The sequence below is a fragment of the Strigops habroptila genome, chromosome Z (assembly GCF_004027225.2).
Source record: "Strigops habroptila isolate Jane chromosome Z, bStrHab1.2.pri, whole genome shotgun sequence".
NCBI lineage: Eukaryota > Metazoa > Chordata > Aves > Psittaciformes > Psittacidae > Strigops > Strigops habroptila.
In genome coordinates this window covers 90,103,156-90,122,405 of record NC_044302.2, presented here as the reverse complement: position 1 = coordinate 90,122,405, position 19,250 = coordinate 90,103,156, and the positions used below count along the sequence as shown (strand labels likewise).

The 19,250-nt window shown below is 39.6% G+C and overlaps 1 protein-coding gene across 1 annotated transcript; it reads left to right on the top strand.

Annotated features, from left to right (window-relative positions):
* The first annotated feature begins 1,560 nt into the window (after positions 1 to 1,560).
* On the top strand, positions 1,561 to 16,624 carry SUB1 (SUB1 regulator of transcription). Its single transcript, XM_030511442.1, has 5 exons — positions 1,561 to 2,110; positions 4,073 to 4,145; positions 5,856 to 5,975; positions 10,959 to 11,067; positions 13,405 to 16,624. Exons 2-5 carry the CDS (start codon positions 4,074 to 4,076, stop codon positions 13,482 to 13,484), a joined length of 381 nt encoding a protein of 126 aa, XP_030367302.1. The 5' UTR covers positions 1,561 to 2,110; position 4,073; the 3' UTR covers positions 13,485 to 16,624.
* The last annotated feature ends 2,626 nt before the right edge of the window (positions 16,625 to 19,250 follow it).

Genomic DNA, 19,250 nt, shown 5'->3' with positions numbered 1-19,250 from the left:
TTACCTCACCTCATGGTGAGGGCTGCAAAGGTTTCATGGATCCCTTCTACAAACCTCTGCTGTCCGCCTCTTCTAAGTAATTTTTTCAGAAACACTGCTTATGACTTGCAGCTGCTCATGTTGACTTTGGGGAATTATCCCCTTTTGAAACATGATGTTTATCCTTCTGGTCCATGTTAACGAACAGGGATCTTTGGAGTTTAAAAAAGCCCAAGACATTTAATTTTAAACACTTTATTAATAGGTGTTTGCCCTTGAAACTACAGAGGCCGATCAGCCACCACGCCACTCCACTTATACCAACAATAGAATCACAGAATCAGCTAGGTTGGAAAAGACCTTTATGATCATCAGGTCCGACCATTACCCCAGCACTGCCAAGGCCACCACCATGTCACTGAGGGCCTCATCTACACGGTTTTGGAACACTTCAGGGACGGTGATTCCACCACTGCCCTCTTGTTCCAATGCCTGAGCAGCTTGTTCCAATGCCTGAGCACCCTTTTTGGTGAAGAGATTTTTCCTAACATCCAAGCTAAACCTCCTCTGGTGCATCTTGTGGCCTTTTCCTCTTGTCCTGTCACTTGTGACTTGGGAGAATAGATCAGCCACCTCCTTGCTACATCCTCCTTTCAGGCAGTTTTAAAGAGTGATAAGGTTGCTCCTGATCCTTCTCCAGACTAAACAACCCCAGTGCCCTCAGCCATTGCTCATAAAACTTGTGTTCTAAAGCCTAACATAGCTTTATCTGGAAGCTGGCATTGGGACTAAAGTCCACTTCCTATTGCTGATAATCTGTTTGCACTTTTTACTAAAAGCTTGCCTTGCAGCAAAAGCAGGTCTAAAGGTAATAGCACTGAGAAAAGGACAAGACTGATAATGGGCGTCTGAAACACTGGCAGCCTGCCATCCTTACAGAACAACTACATGACCCATCAGTGCAAACAGCGATGAGCAAACAGTAACAGGCTGTGCTAGTTCTGTGTGAAGCTGCATTGTCTATGATAATATATTAATGTTAAATCTCATTATAAACTCAACGTACAGGCTCAAATAGGTAACCCATGAAGACACAACATGAAACCACCCATGGTCCGACAGCCTGCTTGGCCTATTGCAGCCTGCAAAGGCTGCTGTAAGTCTTCTCCTTTCACAAAGTTGGGGGCAGTGGACCCTTTCCCCACCTCCCCTCCAAAGAGGTGGTGTTTTATCTCAGAAACTAATGCATACTTGTTTAGGTGAGCTGAGCCTGCAGCCGCTCTTCAGATACTGGTGCAGGAGGCTGCGTCAGCAGGGCACTGTGGAGGCAGCGCCGTAACATGGCACACAAATACACAAAATTGTGTATATATATTTCAAGTTGTTTTTGGGGCGTTTTTCGGTGCTTGGAGGACATTTTAAAAGCAGGTGTTTAAAACAGCAGCCGAGGTTGGTTTAACCTCCATCCCCCAACCCGCGCTTGACCCAACGCCGGTGGCCGCCACGCCGGGAGCGCCCCCCGCAGGAGGCACACGGGACCCGCCACCCGCTGACGGGAAGAGGAACCGGCGCGTTCCTCAACAGCGCCGCGGGGCCCCGCGCTGCGGTTTCGCTATGCAAAGCCGCCTCTCCGCGCTGCTGCTGGGCCGGCGCTGCGCCTACATCGAGGAACCGCTGCGGCGGGCGGAAGAAAACAGCCATTTACGGATTGTTGTTAATTGTTTAATTGTTCCTTTCCAGCTGTCCTTCCTCCTCCCGCTCCTCGCAGTCCCTCAGGCGGCCGGTAAAGGACCAGCCCCGGCGGCGCCTTCCCGCAGCGAGGCCGCAGCCCCGACGGGCGCCGGCTTCAGGCTGGGCTGCGGGGCGGGCAAGGCCCTGCCGTTCCACCCCCTACCCCCGATTTCCCCTTCGGAGGGCGCTTTCCTGCCCCCTCGGCACTCGGTTGGCGGCGGAGGCAGCACCGGCCCCGCGGGACCCCCTCGACGGGGCAGTCGCGAGTAACAAAGGAACGCGTCCCCTTTAAAAACCTCCTCCAGCCCTTTCCCACGTGGTGCAAGGCAGGGGCGGGGATTCCGCGAGGCGTCACTTCCGTTTCTCTAGTGGCGGAGGGGACCCGCGCGCGAAGCAGGACGTAAGTGTTGGGGTCCCCCCTCGCGCCCCCTTGGGGCCGCCGCCATTTTCTCCCCCCTCACCCTTGTCGCTGACCGCCAGTGCCTCGGTAACCCCCGGCGGGCGCTGGGGATAGGAAATCGCGCCTGGGTAGCCATGTGGTGGTGCGGGTTCCCCTTTTCCTCGAGTGCCTGCTGTGCCCCGCAGGTGGGATGCCCCGCTCTGCAGCGGGCCCGGGGCGGGAGGAGGAGCTGCCGCCGTCGAGGAGAAGTTGCCATGTTGGGGGGGCAAAGAGGATTTCAGTGAGGGAGAAAATGGCGGCGGAGAGCCGCCCGGCTGCGGCCCCCCCGCTGCGGGATCTGACCCTGCCCGCTGAAGACCCCTGACCCTTTCCTTTCTCTGCTGCCTTTTCTCACCTGCCACGCCGGTGACCTGCAGCCCGCTTGCTGCCACCCTGCCCCGGCAGAACCTGGGCGTCCTTGCCTGTGCCCCTCTATTCAGGCTCTCGCTGCTTTCCCCGGGGGGGCAACACGAGCGATAGAAAAGAGGAATAGGGGAGGAAAATGGCGGCTGGGATCCGCCTACCTGGTGTTCCTAGCTCGCCCTGCCTTGTCTTTCTCCTCTGTCTTTTCCCCTCGTCCTCGCTTGGCCCGTCTCATTCCGCCCTCGCTCTCGCCGGTGCTTGGGTGTCTCGTCACGCTTCTCCTGCCAGTCTCTCCTGAGGGGCACCTACCACCCCACGTTGATTTTCTCCTCCAGTTACCGCCCGCACCTTCCTCCATGTTGTCACTCCCTCATCCTCATGCGGACCCTGGGGTTGTTCCCTGCCGCTGCCCGCGCCCCCCGCGTATCGGTTTGTTCTAGTTCGGCTCCTCGATTTCATGTCATCGCTGTGCTTTTTTACATTGCCCCATTCCAGCTCTCCTCTGCCTCCCTCCTGCAGCGTGGTTTAATTGTGCTTCCCCGTACCCTGTTTAATTTTCAATGCTACAGCTTCCACCGTTGTGCTTCAAGCTATTATGGCAGAAATTACCCTTCTTTAGAATCACGTTGATCCATTACCATTATTTAAATTCCGTTTTTTAATTTGCATATGGGTTTTCACTACCAGTTTAAAAACACTATTATTCCTTTTTATTATTTTTTTTTCCCTGAGCTATGTTTCTTTAATATTTTCTTAGCTTTTTCTAGGTGTAGTTTATTTTATACAGTTTCTCTCAGGGATGCTTAATTTTACTGTGAAAGAACAAATGAGCTGTTTACTTGTTACAAAGAGTAGCAGGCAAGATGTGTGGCTGTTATATCTAACCACATGTTTGCATACTAGAGAGATGTAGAAGCACACCTGGCAGCATGCCTTCGAGGAAGGCTGAATGCCCTCTTGTTTGGCGAATGAATAGACTTTAGTGACTGATGTGTTGAAGCTGCAGTGGAAATATTAATTGCAGTACCATAGTTGTACTGCACTGTACGCTGTTACTGAGGTGTTTTTTCAGACTTCTGTATTATCGGTGGGAGGTTTAGCTTCGTGTATGATGATTATGCGGCACGTTGCTTGCAAATCCAACTGGTGAAATGCCTGTGTAAGAGTAGAGATAGTGCTAGGGGCTTAATAGTTTATATTTGTGAATATAATGTAAGGAATTAAACTGCAGGAAGCTGCTTTATTGTATTTTTTCACGTTTTGGTTTCTGCCATATCTAGGTATATGTGAAACTGGTGAAAAATTGTCCCTTTGTAAACCACTCAGAATTTAAACCTCTGCATTTAATGCAGTTGCAGCAAAAAAAGGAAGATGTATCAACAGGAAGAGTGTTTGATATTGCATCTACAACATGTATTAAAACATGTATAAAAAGGCAAGGAAGTCTTTAGAAGGGTTTTGAAGAAGATGAGTCTTTACAAACAGGTTTGAAGATGGCTTTTCAGCCGTAATGGGATGTAGTTCTTTTGCAGTGTTCTAATGTTATTTTTCTCTTCCTAGAATGCCTAAGTCAAAGGAACTTGTGTCATCAAGCTCATCTGCCAGTGATTCAGATAGTGAAGTTGACAAAAAGGTGAACGTTATATGCAGTTTGTTACTACTGTATTAACTCTTATATTTGAGGCTGGTCTTAAGGAATTAGGTGAACATTATGTCACAACATGCATGTCATTCCATATGATTTGTCAGACACCTAACACAAAACTCTCTGGCACCCCACCATCACCCAACAACTTGAACAGCAATAAAAGAAACCCTTCCACCTCCCAAGATTAGGGTTTGGGTATATAGGATGCTTTCTGCCTTGCAATAAACTTTTTTTCTTAAATTTTGCTCTCTTCAATGTTTTCCGTATGATATATCTAAACATAAGCTTTCTGGAATTCTTTGCTACTTTGTGGCGTGTGATAGAAGGCTTCTGTGGCCCTGGTGGCAAGAATTTGGACTAATTTTGGAGACAAAGATAACCTCCCCCGTCCCTGCCTCGTTCAGTTTGGTATCAGGATTATTTGTCCAAACCAAAACCCCTCGCTTGCCCTGTCCTCCATGTGCCACTTGCTTATCTTGTTTGCATGTTCTTTTTCTGTTTCAGGTTCTTACTGTAATACCATCTGCTAGTTTCTCACTTAAAAGCTTAACTGAAATGAATGTCTTCGAGATGATTAATTTTAACATATGTTGACTGTTTTAAATGTATGAATTCTGTGTTCCCATTTATTTTTAATAGTTATTTAATTTATAAGTTTGTATAGATGTACCAGTCGTTATGAACAAAACCAGAAAAACCCTGAATTTATCTTTTTAAGAAATGCTAGGTGGTAATGCAGACATCAGGTTTTTTAATGTAGTGTGTGAAAAGACTGTCTGCTTTACTGAATTCGTTCAAATGTGGCTTTGTTGCACTTTGCAAATCAGGTGTTCTGTCAGATCTTAATAGAAAAGAAAATGAGCAGGTGAATTTATTTTTTGATAAGGAAGTGAATTCCTGAAAAGACGGAGTCTAGCACTCTGCTTTCGAGGGCAGTAAAATGGTGGTGTTTTGGTTTGGTGTGTCTTTTTCCCCTGCTCCCCGCAATTTTAACCTCCCATACTTGTTGGAACTTTTTTGTCTTTAAAAGTGGTTATCCACAGTATGATTCTAGCAGGTGAGACTAGTTTTTAGTATCTTGGAATTACTCTTTCTTTTTGGGGATGGACATGGTTGCCATATAACTGTTAGTAGAAATAGAGACTTGTAGCATCCATGGGTAATCAGGTTTACAGCCTGAATGATTTAAAGACATTTAATTTGTCGTGCTATGGTCAGATATTCAACACTAATTTAACTAAAAAAAAAAAAAATAAAAATTACTCTGAAGGTGGTTTCCAGAGCCTTTCTTCATTATCTCATCTATTTTCTTTTCTTTTTTCTTTTTTTTTTGAAGAGTTGTAAGCTATCCTGCATTTTTTGTGCTACTCAGTGGAAAGGAAGGCGAAACTTCCATCAGGCTTCATTACTGCACAGAAAGAGTAGGATTTTTGAAATGTGTTTTGATCTAGTTCAGTTCTCTTTAAAGACAAAGTATTATGGTAAACTTATGTGGGAGCAGAATTAAGGTTATTTGAGTAATTTTTTCTTCTATTAAATTCCAGTGTAAATGTACAGTATTGCATTCCTGTATTCACAGCAGGAATGTGATAATGTGCATTGCATAGTAGTAGTTTGTGACCATTGATATAAAGTTTTCTGTAACTTGTAGAATGAGTTGTGGTTCATGCCTTTCTTTTTTATTCTTGCTCCAAGGCAAAGAGGAAAAAGCAAGCAGCTCCAGAAAAGCCTGTAAAGAAACAAAAGACTGGTGAAAGTTCAAAAGGTGCAGCTTCTTCTAAGCAAAGCAGTAGCAGAGACGAAAATATGTTTCAGGTAAAATTGACGACTCTTAAAGCCTGATTAAAGCAACGTGCTGTGTCATAATTTTATGAGGTGGTCTGAATATTTTGATGGCACAGTGCGTGGTCTCCTGAAGCCTTTGCTGAAGGGGATTGTGATGCTAGCATGCAGATGAGATGCTCAGAAAAAGAGTTGTCAGGTTTCAGCAGAGTGGAAAGTATCTGAGTTGTAGCAATTGATCTAACCCTTGCGTCTTTGCCAATGGTAACTCTGGGTAGTCATTTTGTTGGTAAATACAGCACTTTCCATGCGTATGCTTTAAATGTTAGATCAGGACTGTCTCTGTGTAGAAATGTTTTTTATTCAGGATTCTAGAAAGAAAAGTTCTTGGAAACCGAAGTATGGACTCTTCGTTCCCATTTAACTAGGTCAAGGGCAGTTTGGCTCCTTATAAGAGAGTGTCTTGGAATAAGTTTTACTTCTTCCTTTATTTTATGATGCAGGTTTTTGGTTTGTGGATTTTGTTGTTTTGTTTTTTTTTTTCCACTGATCTTCCAGAAAGATTGTAGTTTATTGTCCTTGTTCTTAAGATGTACATTTTAAAATGAATGTACATTTCTCAGTAGCAAGATGCATTTGCGAAGTCAGGGTATTTGTAGTTCGTGGGGTTGGCTGAGGCAGCAGCAGTGGGCTAAAAGCTGTGCAACAATATACATAGCTCAGAATTACCTGTTTTATGGGTGTGGATCAAGACTTACTAAATGTCTCTGACTAGCTGGCTAAAAAGGAACTTGGAGACTTTGATTCTTAAGTTTATGAAAGAGTATGAGAGGGGTGCCTAATAAGATGGCTCCAACACTGAGTAAGGCAAAATAAATGGTTTTGGCCTGCAGCTGTGCAAAGTAATGCACATACCCCCTGCTTCAAACAATCTTTTCGAGAGAGAAGATCTGCTTAACTAATACTGTAATAGAGATTTATTTTTTTTTTATATATATAATTTTTCTTAGTTTATCAGCTCTCACTTTCCTCTTCATATATATCTGGGAGAGGGAGGTTCAGTTGAAGGCAATGCCTGGACTTCCTCATCAAAGGAAGAATATAATGCTGCTAGCTCTCCTGGGGCATGTTTTGAGCCATATCAGAAAAAATGAGATCGTGACTTTTACACCTCATGAGGTGAAGTGCAGTTAGAACTCCAAAAAGCTATGTATATGCTTTATGCCATGTTTGTAATAAGTTCAGAAATTCAGCTTTGGAAGGCTTTTAAAATTTTTAATGCTTCCTGATGCAAAAAACCCCAAATCCTTTCAGATAAAATCAAAAGTATTTGTGTGCTCTGATTTCTTTCAACATTTTTGACCTAAAATAATAAAAAGTTACTAAAAACAGACAGTAGAGGATGACTCCTATTAGTCTGAGAACAGGATTCTTCCAGTGTTGAGTATAATACAGAAAAAATATTTTGAGTATCACCTTGACCTAAAACATCAGTGTCTCTTGGTCTCTGCCTACCTTTTAGTTGATCAACAACAGAAGTTTTTTTAGATCGCTTATGGTGTTATGTGAAGCATGGTGAGTTTTTTCATCAGCTTATATGCATTAACTAAGATGCAACTGTTTTAAGAGTAGAAACAGCACTGTAGGTCTGAGGATACTTGTCCTTTCTCTCTCCACCCCAGGAGAGCATGCTAGAAGATCTAGATCTAGTTGTGTGTTAATATTTTGTTTTGAGGTTGGGTTTGGTTTTTTTTTTTTTTTTTGGTGTTATTTTGTTTTTTCTAGGGCTGTTACTAATACAAGAAGCTTTCCTTTCTGCTTTCCCATGGCAGTAAAATCATGTCTGACATGCAAGGGACTTTGCAGTATTGGTTACAAGTGTGGCTGCAGTTGATAGAGATCAGGCTGTAAAGCATTCATAGGACAGAAATTCTTTGATGTCCATATTGTGTGTGGGAGTGGCACCAAATGATGGGAAACTTAAAGGCTTGTTGTTCTACACCCTTAGGCTATGTTCTTGAAGTATACAGCTTCCCTTCATATAAAGCTCATTGTGACTGCTGTATTCAGAAAATTCGGCATTTTCATCAAGATGTGCATTTTACTATTTTTTTGCTTGAGACTGATGTTGGTGTGATGGTATTTTTGAAACTAATTATGGAGAATAGCATAAATGTAAGGAGGAGGGACTTAGTTCGATATAAGAGACCAAGTGTATTTCGTTTATTTATATGTCTTGGTCTTTTTTAGGTTTTATAGTTAGCCTAGTATACTTTGAATTTCTTGAAGGATTTAGGTGCAGTTGGGTTGTGGATATTTGTCTTACTTCTGTTTGTGATATATTACTAGACGCCCTAAGAACAAGCATTATTCAAGATTATGTGGAAGGGTTTTGTGTTGATACATTGGATTCCTGTCTATGACTTCAAGCCAACATGAGCTCTGCATCATGTTCTTTGGTTAGTTTGACAAATCCTGTCATCTACCTGTGCCTGATTTGGATAAGGTTTTTAATGCTGTCAGGATGTAATATTAATGACTACCCAGAGTGGAACCACATTGCATGATCACACACTTCACTGAAGTTATTACTTCAAAAGATGTCTGAGTGTTGTTCTGCCTCTGCCCCCCTCTCCTTTCACTTATATATATATATAAAAAATATATATGTATGTGATTTTTTTTAATTATTTTTACTTTTTTCAGTTTGGGACATATTTGCTTTGTGACTTGTGAGAAGTAAGTTCTTCAGTTTCCCAGTGTAATGTCTTTATTTCTCATAGGCTGACAGTAGAGAAATATAAATTTATGATGCTGTGGAAAGGTGATTGGTTTAGCACATAAATTCTGAAACTTAGGTGGTCACTGATGCATACCGCAGTTTGCTGTGTTGCAGACCTCACTGTTTACAGGACTTTTTATTGTGCTCTTTCTAATGTTATACATGTAGTTACCACCTAAGAAAGAAGGGTGCTTTTTGGCTATTTCTACTTCCACAGTTTAATCAAGACAAACTGGAAATAGGAAAAATGGTGAAGAAGGTGATGCTGAAACTCATAACAGGAAGTCAATTTCATAGCTGTGAAAGGAACCGAGATACAGTTCAGTGCCTTTTATTTGAGAAATAGAAACCTGGAAATAATGCTTTTAATGTCTTCTGGTGTATGTAATTCAATAGAATACTGTAATCTAAGCAGCTGTAATATGTGATAAAAAAGCATATGAACTTGTCTGTAAAGGTTGAACTGCAGTAACTATGCTGCTATAAATCAGTACAACCCATGGAACACTACTGTGGTTATAAAGGTACAAAGATGTCTTGGATCAGAGAAATTATCCTAGCGCTATCAGCTGCTGTGTGGAAAAAGAATTGTTCAGAAATAAATCAGTGTCAGGAGGGAGGGAAGCATTGTGTGTAGTACTACTTGAAGCTGCGCTTAGAGGTGACTTTAAAAGTCACTGACGCATTAAAGGGTAAAACCAAGAAATGTTGTTCATGTAGGCTATTTAAGATATTCTTTGCCAGCAGCACTGATGGACTTGGGCATGGTATCAAGTTTGGTCTGAAAGAACTCAGCTATTGTGACATCATACCTTATTTTTGAACATTATATTTGTAGTACTGTGAAAGTATTTAATCATTCAAAAAATACTAATCTTATAAACTGTAAAGTCTTGTTCATTTTAAAGGGTGGTTTGAGGCAGGAAAACTGTTTCAGGCTTATGGTATCTAAAGATGTCCTAATGGTTTTAAAATCAATTTTAGAGTTAATGATCTACATAAGAAGAAAAATCACTTTAAACAAACACAAAGCATTTTTCTTTATTTCTTTCTATTTTGTGAAATAACAGCTAATGACTTAAAAATCTGCAGGTGATTTTAGTAGATTAGAGAGTTGTTCAACTTTTCTGGTCAGACTTAATGGTGATACGTGTGGGCCTTTGTTAAATTGTATCAAAATGCAAGATGCATCAACTAAGGAAGCTGAAAACTAAAGTGAAATGTTTTATCAGGAAGGGACATTCTATTTTTAAACTGCTTACTTTAGAATGTGTTCTTTCCTCATAATGAGTATCCAGAAGGTGTATACAGAATTCGAAGAATTTCTTACATGAATTGTATTTGATTGTGTTTTTATTATCCATTTCTGATTCTCAGATTCATAACATACTTTGAATTTATGTTGACAAGTATTTTTTTTAACCAAATTTGGAAAGATCTTTCATGAGCCTAGTACTTAGTGTGATGTATAGTTGTCAGTGTGAGTTGTCCCTGCTCCCCCCTCTTTGGTGCCCTCATAACTCAATTAAGCTGCTGTGGTGCAGAAATTCTGGAATTCCAAAGTCATTTCATACTATGCTACATATTGGTAAACTTAAAGGATTTGAATGTTTTCTTTGGGACACCTGGTAGAGTGAGATAGTCTTTTAACCACAGTTCCCATGAAGTGCCATGAGGACTTGGGAGTGGGCATGGGACAGTTGGTGGTTAACTTTCACTTCCATCTGTATTTATTGTCTTGAAAAAAACCCCAAGAAAAAAAAAAACCCAACAAACCCAAACTAAAAGCCTCTAAAGTTGTGGTTATCCCATATGAGTATTTAATTTGCTTTCTGTATGCATGGAACTGACTAAAATTTAGATTTTGGAGTAGAGCTCCCTCTTTCCCTATTTGTTTACAGCTGCTGCAAATGAACTTGGTTATAATAGAGGCAAAATTTTATTTCAGCAAACAGTAAATTAGTGGCTTTTATAAGAAGTAAGCATGTTAAGAATATAGGTATTTTTATTGTAGGAGAGCTATTTTTGCATTAAGCATTGAGTGCTCAACTTTTTTAAGTCGTTACTTATTAGCCTACTGACTACTCTGGATTAACCTTTTCATCTAGTTGTTTCTCTGCTGCCAAAAATAAGCTGTAGTGTGCAATGTCACATGTTAGAGCCTGATATTGCTGGGAAAAGTGAATGCTGTAATATATAAAATACCTAAAAGACCCTTATATGTGTTTTGACAGATTGGCAAAATGAGATATGTCAGTGTTCGTGACTTTAAAGGGAAAGTTTTAATTGATATTAGAGAATATTGGATGGATCAAGAAGGTGAAATGAAGCCTGGCAGAAAAGGTACTGTTCTGTTTCATGTTACTTTGTATTAGAAAGTTGTCTGCAGTTTGCCTGAGAACTTTGTGTATCAGATCTTTAGACTTTGTTGCTGCATTGTTTTTTGTTTTACTTTTTTATCATTTATATTTGAACATATATGATTAGTTTTATCTGCAGATTATAAACAAAAGCAGATTGGGTTTGTTGTCTTGAGTCTGTTTTTCCTAAATGGATCCTCCATGATTTATGGAAAACAAGGCATCAAATACAAACAAATTCAGTATGGGACTTGACATGTGTGGTTGTACACACACCACCTCACTGCCCTGATTAAATTGATGCAGTTTTTCTTTTATTATAAATTGCTTTCTGTTTTCAGAATTCACTGAAAAGGTTTAACTTACTCGTTTGTGATAAGATTCTCATTTCTTTTAAACAATGTACTTCAGTTTCTGTAAAATTTTAATTAAAATAATTAAAACACTTGATATGACTAATTTCAGAAAAAATGTGTAAAGATTTTAGTTGAGGTGCAAATACTTCTAGTGTTCCCTGTGCTTCTAATCTGCAGCACAGCATAAGCCATTTTACCCTTAATTGTCACTCCCATACTTGCTTTTTATGGCATGCCTTCACTGGACTGTTCTCAGAACTTTGCCACCTGCAAGATGAGGACACGAGGACAGTTGGAGTAGCAATGCTTAGGTTAATGTCATACTGCCTCTGTTAGAAAAGCCTACTTTTAATTAGTTTTCATACTGTGCCAAGTAAAGAGGTAAGTATGAAACATTCTGCCATGGAGACTGAAGACATTTAACATGCAATCGGTGTAAGGTTTGTCACATTCTTCAGGTGTGACCAGGGGCAGTGTGGTGAATACACATTTGGAAAGCTTGAGAAGCATTTTCACCATTTCTTAAATAACCACTGAGAATAGGTTTGTATGAACAGGTGCACTGGTATGGTACAGGAAAATATCTTGATTTGGATTTGTTGTTGCTACTTAACAAAAAAGATGTCTTTTATCTTCTAAGGACTTTAAGCTGCTGTGTTTTGAGATGGAAGTCAAAAGTATATGCAGTTTGAGTGGCGAACTACAATCATTGTAGTAGATTTGATGGGTAGGCCAAGTGACAAAAATTACATGATATAAGTAGAAATGTTTATCAGTATGGCAAAAGGGTCTGAATTCTATTAGGATAGAATACTGATGTACTTATAAGCTGCTTATCTAGTTATCCTGAAAACAGCATAAGCAGTTGAAATTGTGTAATTAAAAAAAATTTATCTGTTTAAATTACTGTGTCAGATTGTATAAAACAGCAGGTCTGAACTGCATGCGGTTCAACTAATATGTGGTTCAGGGACGTTTGGTCCTCTAATAATGGTTAACATGCCTGGCCTAAATGTTTTCTAAAGAAACCTGCCCACTGAAGACTGGTGGAAAGCTTCTTAGATTAGTTCCATGCAGACTACTTGCTAGTCAAAATTAGGGTGATGTTCTGATAAGACAGTGATGGTAGAAGAAAAAAAAAGGTGATGAGCCCCAGAAATGGAATTCAAAGTTTCACCTGTTTTCAGGTTCTGCTCCATGTACAGGGAGAAAGCAATGAAGGAAGCCTGATCACTGAGAGGGGAGAGTGGGGGTAAATAGTAGAAGAGCCTGGGGGGAGAGAGTATGAGAGGTAGGCCTGTGAGTCTGTACTTGCATAGAGGTGGCATAGGGATTGTAGGGGAAGAATGAGGAGACTAATGCACAAAGGAACCATGTGCCTGGACTCAAGTTTGAGGCAGTACAAATTTAGGACTGAGAAGACGGGATGTGGGGCACTGAATGATTGTTGATTGTCACTAGAAACTGTAGTGGAAAGTAACTCCCATGTTGGCTTGGGAGTGCTAGGGAGTGGAGTAACTTAAAATGTGACTTATAATATGAATTGTTTACAGTGCTTTAAGAAACAGGAGGAACATTCCCCCCCCCAACTCCACCTCCTCCCCTGGTATTATGCTACTTTAAAAGCGCATAGAAGTTCAGTCCACAGAGGTATGGCTTTTAGGAGCCAACGGGAATACCAGTGACTTCCTACTTCTCACCCAGGGCTTTTGTGCTGCTTTCTATCAAGGCCAGATCTGTATTTCACTGCCTGTGAATGAATTTGTTACACTGTACTCGTTTTCTTTGTAATTTAAACTTGACCAGAGATAAACTAAAGTGTAAGGTTAAACCGAAGTGTTCCAAGTGAGTAACTAAGATGGTTGTTAGACTTTGTGTATGAAGCCAGCCTTGATAGAAAATATGCAAGATCTTGTACCACAATTTTTTTTTTGTCTTAAGTGTTTATTTTTAATGCATTTCAGGTATTTCTTTAAATCCAGAACAATGGAACCAGCTGAAGGAACAGATTTCTGATATTGATGATGCAGTAAGAAAACTGTAAAGACAGAGCCATACAGAAACATTTATCACTTTAGTTGTTATAAGCAGTCTTTTTACATTGGCTTTAGTTTTCTAAAACATTGTTTTCCAAGCTATTGTATATTTGGATTGCAAAACAATTTGTAAGATGAATACTTTTTTTATGTGCATTAAAAGTGTATTTTGAGTGAGGCTATTTGTGTATACTTTACTAAAAGGAAATGTGTTGCTTTCACCTCATGGTGTAAAATAAACAAATCAAATAATATGTAAAGGATACTTGTTTATGGCCTTTTGATTGAAGGTATTTGCTAATGAGGCCACGTAATAGCTTTAGTCTTTATTTTAGTTTCAGTTTAGTTAGCAGTTAATATGAATTTGTTTTCTGAGGACATTTCTTAAAATGTCTCCATTTAATTTTTTCTTTTATTTCATACTCCTTGGTATTGCCCTGACAGCTTTCTGCTTTAAGACTTGATACAAACAGTGAATACTTGGTAAAACACATTTTTGTAGATAATTTTCAATACGATATTTGCTAATTTACCCTATTTATTCAGATGTAAACAGTCCTGAGTATAGACTTTTTGCATTACTTGCATGAAGTGTTATGCTAAACAATAACACTTGAACACAAGCCACATGCTATTTCTTCTAATTTTTTCTCTACCTTGCTTGACTTAGAAAATAAAATTAGACTTTTTTCTTGGACCCTAGATTTTAGAATGTGATGCAGAAACTTTTACAGTAATAGACATATACCTCAGAGTAAGATAGTATTAAAAAGCTCCAAATGTGGTTATTAGGTACCCTTTTCAAGCTTTGCATTAAATTCATTCTTGAACACACTAACTAGTTACCTACAGAAAAGAACAGTTAACCTGTATTCATAGGGCTCTTGTTCATTTGAGGGTATTGCATAAACAACAATGCTTGAACTAGGCTGTAACACAGGTTAACAGCCAAACAGTATTAAAACTGCCTCAACCAAAATGGTCTGGCTACCATAGAATCATAGGCCGGTTTGGGTTGGAAGGGGCATTAAAGATCACCTTGTTCCAACCCCCCTACATGGTCAGGGGCACCTTCCGCTAAACCAGTTTGCTCTGTGCCCTGTCCAGCCTGGCCATGAACACTGCCAGGGATGGAGCATTCACTCTGTCCACACTGCCTGCCCAAACCACTTGGCTTGCTTTGTGTGGCTTACATGTGCACAGCTGGTTTATCTTTTGTACAGAAGATACTTGGTGCTTACAGCGGAGCGCTGGTACATAGTGCATCATGACTCTAGTGAACTTTGCTATCAACCATTGTACTGCTCTGATAAGAAGAGCTTCTGTCCAGTGGAAGCTCTGTTAGACCAGGTGCTGCCCCAGTTGAAGGGCTTCCTGATAACTGTCACAAACAATGGGATGAAGAAGGGAGAATATGATGTTGGAGTAGAACTTGGAGAGATAAGGGGCACACCAGTACAGAAGTTAATGGTGAAAGATCAAAGTTAGCTGACATAATACCTACAGTGAAGACATGTACATAAGCAGAATTGGAAGAGAGTTTATTTTCTGACTTAATTCAGTTAATTGAAGGAAGAAGATGAAACCACTTCATGAGAATTGACATTTCAAGACTACATAGTGAATGTACAACTTAATTGGTTTGGCTGCAATTTTCCTATTTGATGTTAAATTTAATGTAGTTTTCAAATTTTGTAGCCAGGATTTAGTATTTGTTTGATTTTGGAATATCTTAATATAATTGTTTATATTGCAATCATGCATGGATGTGCATACACAGACTGTTCCTGTGCTGCAGTTCGTAATTCAATGCAAATATTTGTCGAGAGTGAGGAAGGGTGACTTCATCAAATTAAATATATGTTATTAAATTTAAATATTAGGTCGGATACCTACACCTGCTTTTTAACTTACCCATTGTTGGCATATTATGTGGGAAGTTAAGATCTTTTGTTTAGTTTTAAGTTAAGTTTTTGTAGAGCTCAGGAAATCTGAGTTTTTAAGAACAGCTTGAGGATGAATAAAAGGGTGAAGAGGTGTTTCATGGGAGCAAATGCATTTTTGGGCACAACATTATTTTTTGAGTGACTCTCAAATGTAGGGATCTTTGGACCAAATAGAACAAATACAAAATACATACTAAAATTTCACAGATGAGTGAATGAAATAAATTGCTTCAGATCACTATCTACAGGTTCTAGGCATTTTATTATTTGCAGTATGTACTCGTGGGGTTTTTTTCTTTAAATTGGAAATTTTGCTACCAGGTTTCACCCATTTTACCTCAATATCACGTGACTACTTCAAACTGCATGATTATATTAGAGGGAATGTTGTCCTCAGTTTGATTGCTGTGGTGGCAGGTCATTGGATGCCAGCTGTATATCAAAGAATATGATTGTATTCAGGAAGGTGGAGAATTAAATTCATTCAATTGAGGGTGAGTAAGTGAAAAGCTTTTAGTATCGTAATTGGTAGTGATTTGTCATGAAATTGACTACTGGCTGTAGTCTTTCTAATTTGAGAAGAAAATTCAGATTTTCTTGAATAAAGACTATTTTCTTGCAGACAATGGTAGTTAGGGACATGCAGAGGAAGATGGTGCATGTGTGAAAAGGCTGTGTAGTAAGAAATAAAAACACTGCTCCTTTTCCCATTAAGGTGACAAAAGAAAGATGCATTTGGTTCCTGATATTTATGTGAGGCATATTAGCAATATGTTTTACAAGTTTAATCTATTGTGGAGCTTAGGAGGGAAATTCATCACACTTAGAGCTGCCAAAGTACCGTATGTGTGATGTATCGAACTGTCATGTACAATGTTGCTCTTTTGTAGAGATGTTCATATTGAAATTAAACAAATGCAGTACTAAGTTTGATATTTCTGTTACAGGAAATGATCCAGTTACGTACTTCTTATGTGATCTGTTAGCAAAAAAATGATTATTGTACTTCTGGTAACACATACGTCATTGTTAACCATGTGGAATGTTTCATGTTTTGCTCTGGTGGTATCTACTGCAGAGAGGCCACCGGGAATATGAGCCCTCCAACTGTAATTACCTTAATGTTCAAATAAAAAATAGTTAAATGGCATACATGTAATAACAACTTGGAACACGTGGAAATAAATGAAGACTTCCGTTGACAGAGTGTTATTATTAATAGAAATTTAGCTGCACTAAAACTTATTTTTTCCTAAATTGTTACAGAAACTGCTGTCTATTTCTTGCAACTGCTGTCATTTAGAAATTTGAAAACCTCGTTGTCTCATACTCAGTCTGTGTTAGTGGGTGGGGGTTTGATTGTGTAGCCTGGAGGGATAGAAGTTTTTCACTATGATAGAACAACAAGTGTCATGTAAATAGGGAAGAAGCAGATGTAAACACACTTTCAAACATCAGACAGAAGGGAAGTGCCTGATAAATCGCTACTGCTAAGAAAATGGCTGATTATCTTTTTCAGTGGAGTTTCTTTTTGATCTGACAATAAATGTAACTGTAGTTGAGATGGGGAAAAGCTTCTCACCTGTTTATTTACTGTCACTGGTCAGTTAGGTCAGTATAGGCTTCTTTGGGAATGGCGTTTGTTTTTCACATACATGCTGTGGCTGGTTCATAGGGGAATGGATTAACTGACTACCCTTGAACTGAATGGATTTTTCTTCAAGTAGTATTGTTTAGTTTAGCAATTCATAGCCACAGAAACAGAAATTACTGTTGCTCAGAGGGAAGAAATGGAGAGTCATCATGTCCTACTTAATCCTTGTTTACTGTTGTCTGCTTACTGATAGAATTCATCTTTATAGCTCTGGTGACTGCATGGAAAAGCAATCTGATAGGCAGTATTTTTCCTGTTGTGAAGCAAGCCTGTGCGTCCCCTGCTCTCAACTTGATACTGTCATGTAAAAGTGTGAAGACGCCTGATGAAGAACTGAAATAAATGGTCCTTGGCTTAGTGGTGATTTGTCAGGGAAGCTCGAATTGTGCTGTCTTGTGAGCAGAGGACTTGCCATTAGCCATGGGGGTAATGGAAAGGCTGGGAACTTGGTGACAGCTGTTGCCTTGGTATTGTGCTTCACTTAACAAAAATGCTGTGATTTTTTTTGTAAGATCTACTTAATTTGGTTTTCATTATACTTTTTCACTGGATCCATATACTCATCATGGATGGGATGGTGAATCAGGTAGGAACTGAGGTTGGGTTGAGGACTCAAGTTTTTGGAAGAAGGTGGGCTCTCAATCCTAAAGGTCAATAGAGCTTGCTGTGAAAACTGCAAAAGTTGGTGGAATGAACAGACTGTTCTTGGAAATCTCTAGGTGTATTTGATAAGGCTAAGTAAGAAATATAGTTTATGCCTCATTGGCCACCATGCTTAGTAGTCTTCTGTTATCAGTTCACTTGGGCAGAAGTTAATGAGATAAAAACTTCTGAAGTAAAGAAATGGTAAGATTCTTACATAACCCTGTTAGTTGTGTGTTATCCAAAGATCTGCTTCACACCGGAAGAGTTTAAATGATTTATGCTTTTGCTAATGGGCTGAAGTGTCAGAATAATTTTCACGCTGTTGAAAATAAAGCCCATTACATTTTGGGACTAGAAAGACCCAAAAGGTGTGCTGTTTGCTAAAGTATCAACACACAATATATCTGAGGGAGAAGCAAATGACTCTCTATGTTGACAGCAAATTTGAGACTGATGTGACCCCAACAATTCACTAGAAATTTGAAGTTAGGTGGTATGTAGCAATAAAACTTTGGTGTGCGTTTGTTGTGTTGATTTTTATGTAATCTTTGAAGCTTTTTGCTAGTTATCTCAACATGAAATGGCTCTGCAGGGCTCTGCTGTTTCCTCTGCTTTTCATTTGCCATCACTTACTGAGATCTGCAGCTGCCTTTGCATTTCCTCTACTATTTGTATTCTGACTGGAAATATCCTTCCATTTCTTGGAACACAAGAACCTCTAACTGCACGCATGTTATTACAGTACGAAGAATATCTTAACAATGGGATCCTGATGATAGTTGGCAGATAAGGTTACTGTTGCTAACACTGGCTAATTAATGATTATGTGTCTTTATATATATTTTGGGGTTTTTTTCAGCATTGTGATAAAGTATACTTAAAATAGTTGGATTACTCTGGCCAACATGATACTTCCCAAAGGAAATAATTGTCCTCATACTAGCTTAGATTATTGTCTGCAGTGAAAGTACTGGTGAAATGCTTTTTCCCCTGAAGTGATTATTGACAACTCGGAAAATAGCCACAGTGAGACTATTCTTGGGGTAAAATGAATAGAGTTTTCACCTGGATTTCTGCTTGCCGTGAACAATGGTATTTGTAGTTGCAATCGTTTGGTTAATGGAAAGAAAACACAGTTGCTTGGGTAGCCTGAAAAGTTCCTACTGTGCCACATAGGACATGAGTAGCATTTATGATGAAATAATAAGTGCTTGTGTCTATTCAAAGGAAAGTTTGGACAACATTAATTTGAAGTATGCTTGCCCCTACGTATAGACTATTTTTTCACACACCCCCCCTTTTCTTTTCTAGAGAGATTTTTCAGTATATGTTGTAGTCATCTTTCAGTAGTGAGAGAACTAGTTGCCATAATTTACTCTTGAGTCACTCCTCTGAGTCTGTGTAGGGAAAGTGCGTATCTTTTCCCTGTTTCCATTCATCATCTGTTATGCTACTATTCCATAGTAATGTGCCTTTCATCCATCAAAACATTTTGCAGTAACCTGTGGAAAATGTTTGTGGCTTACTTG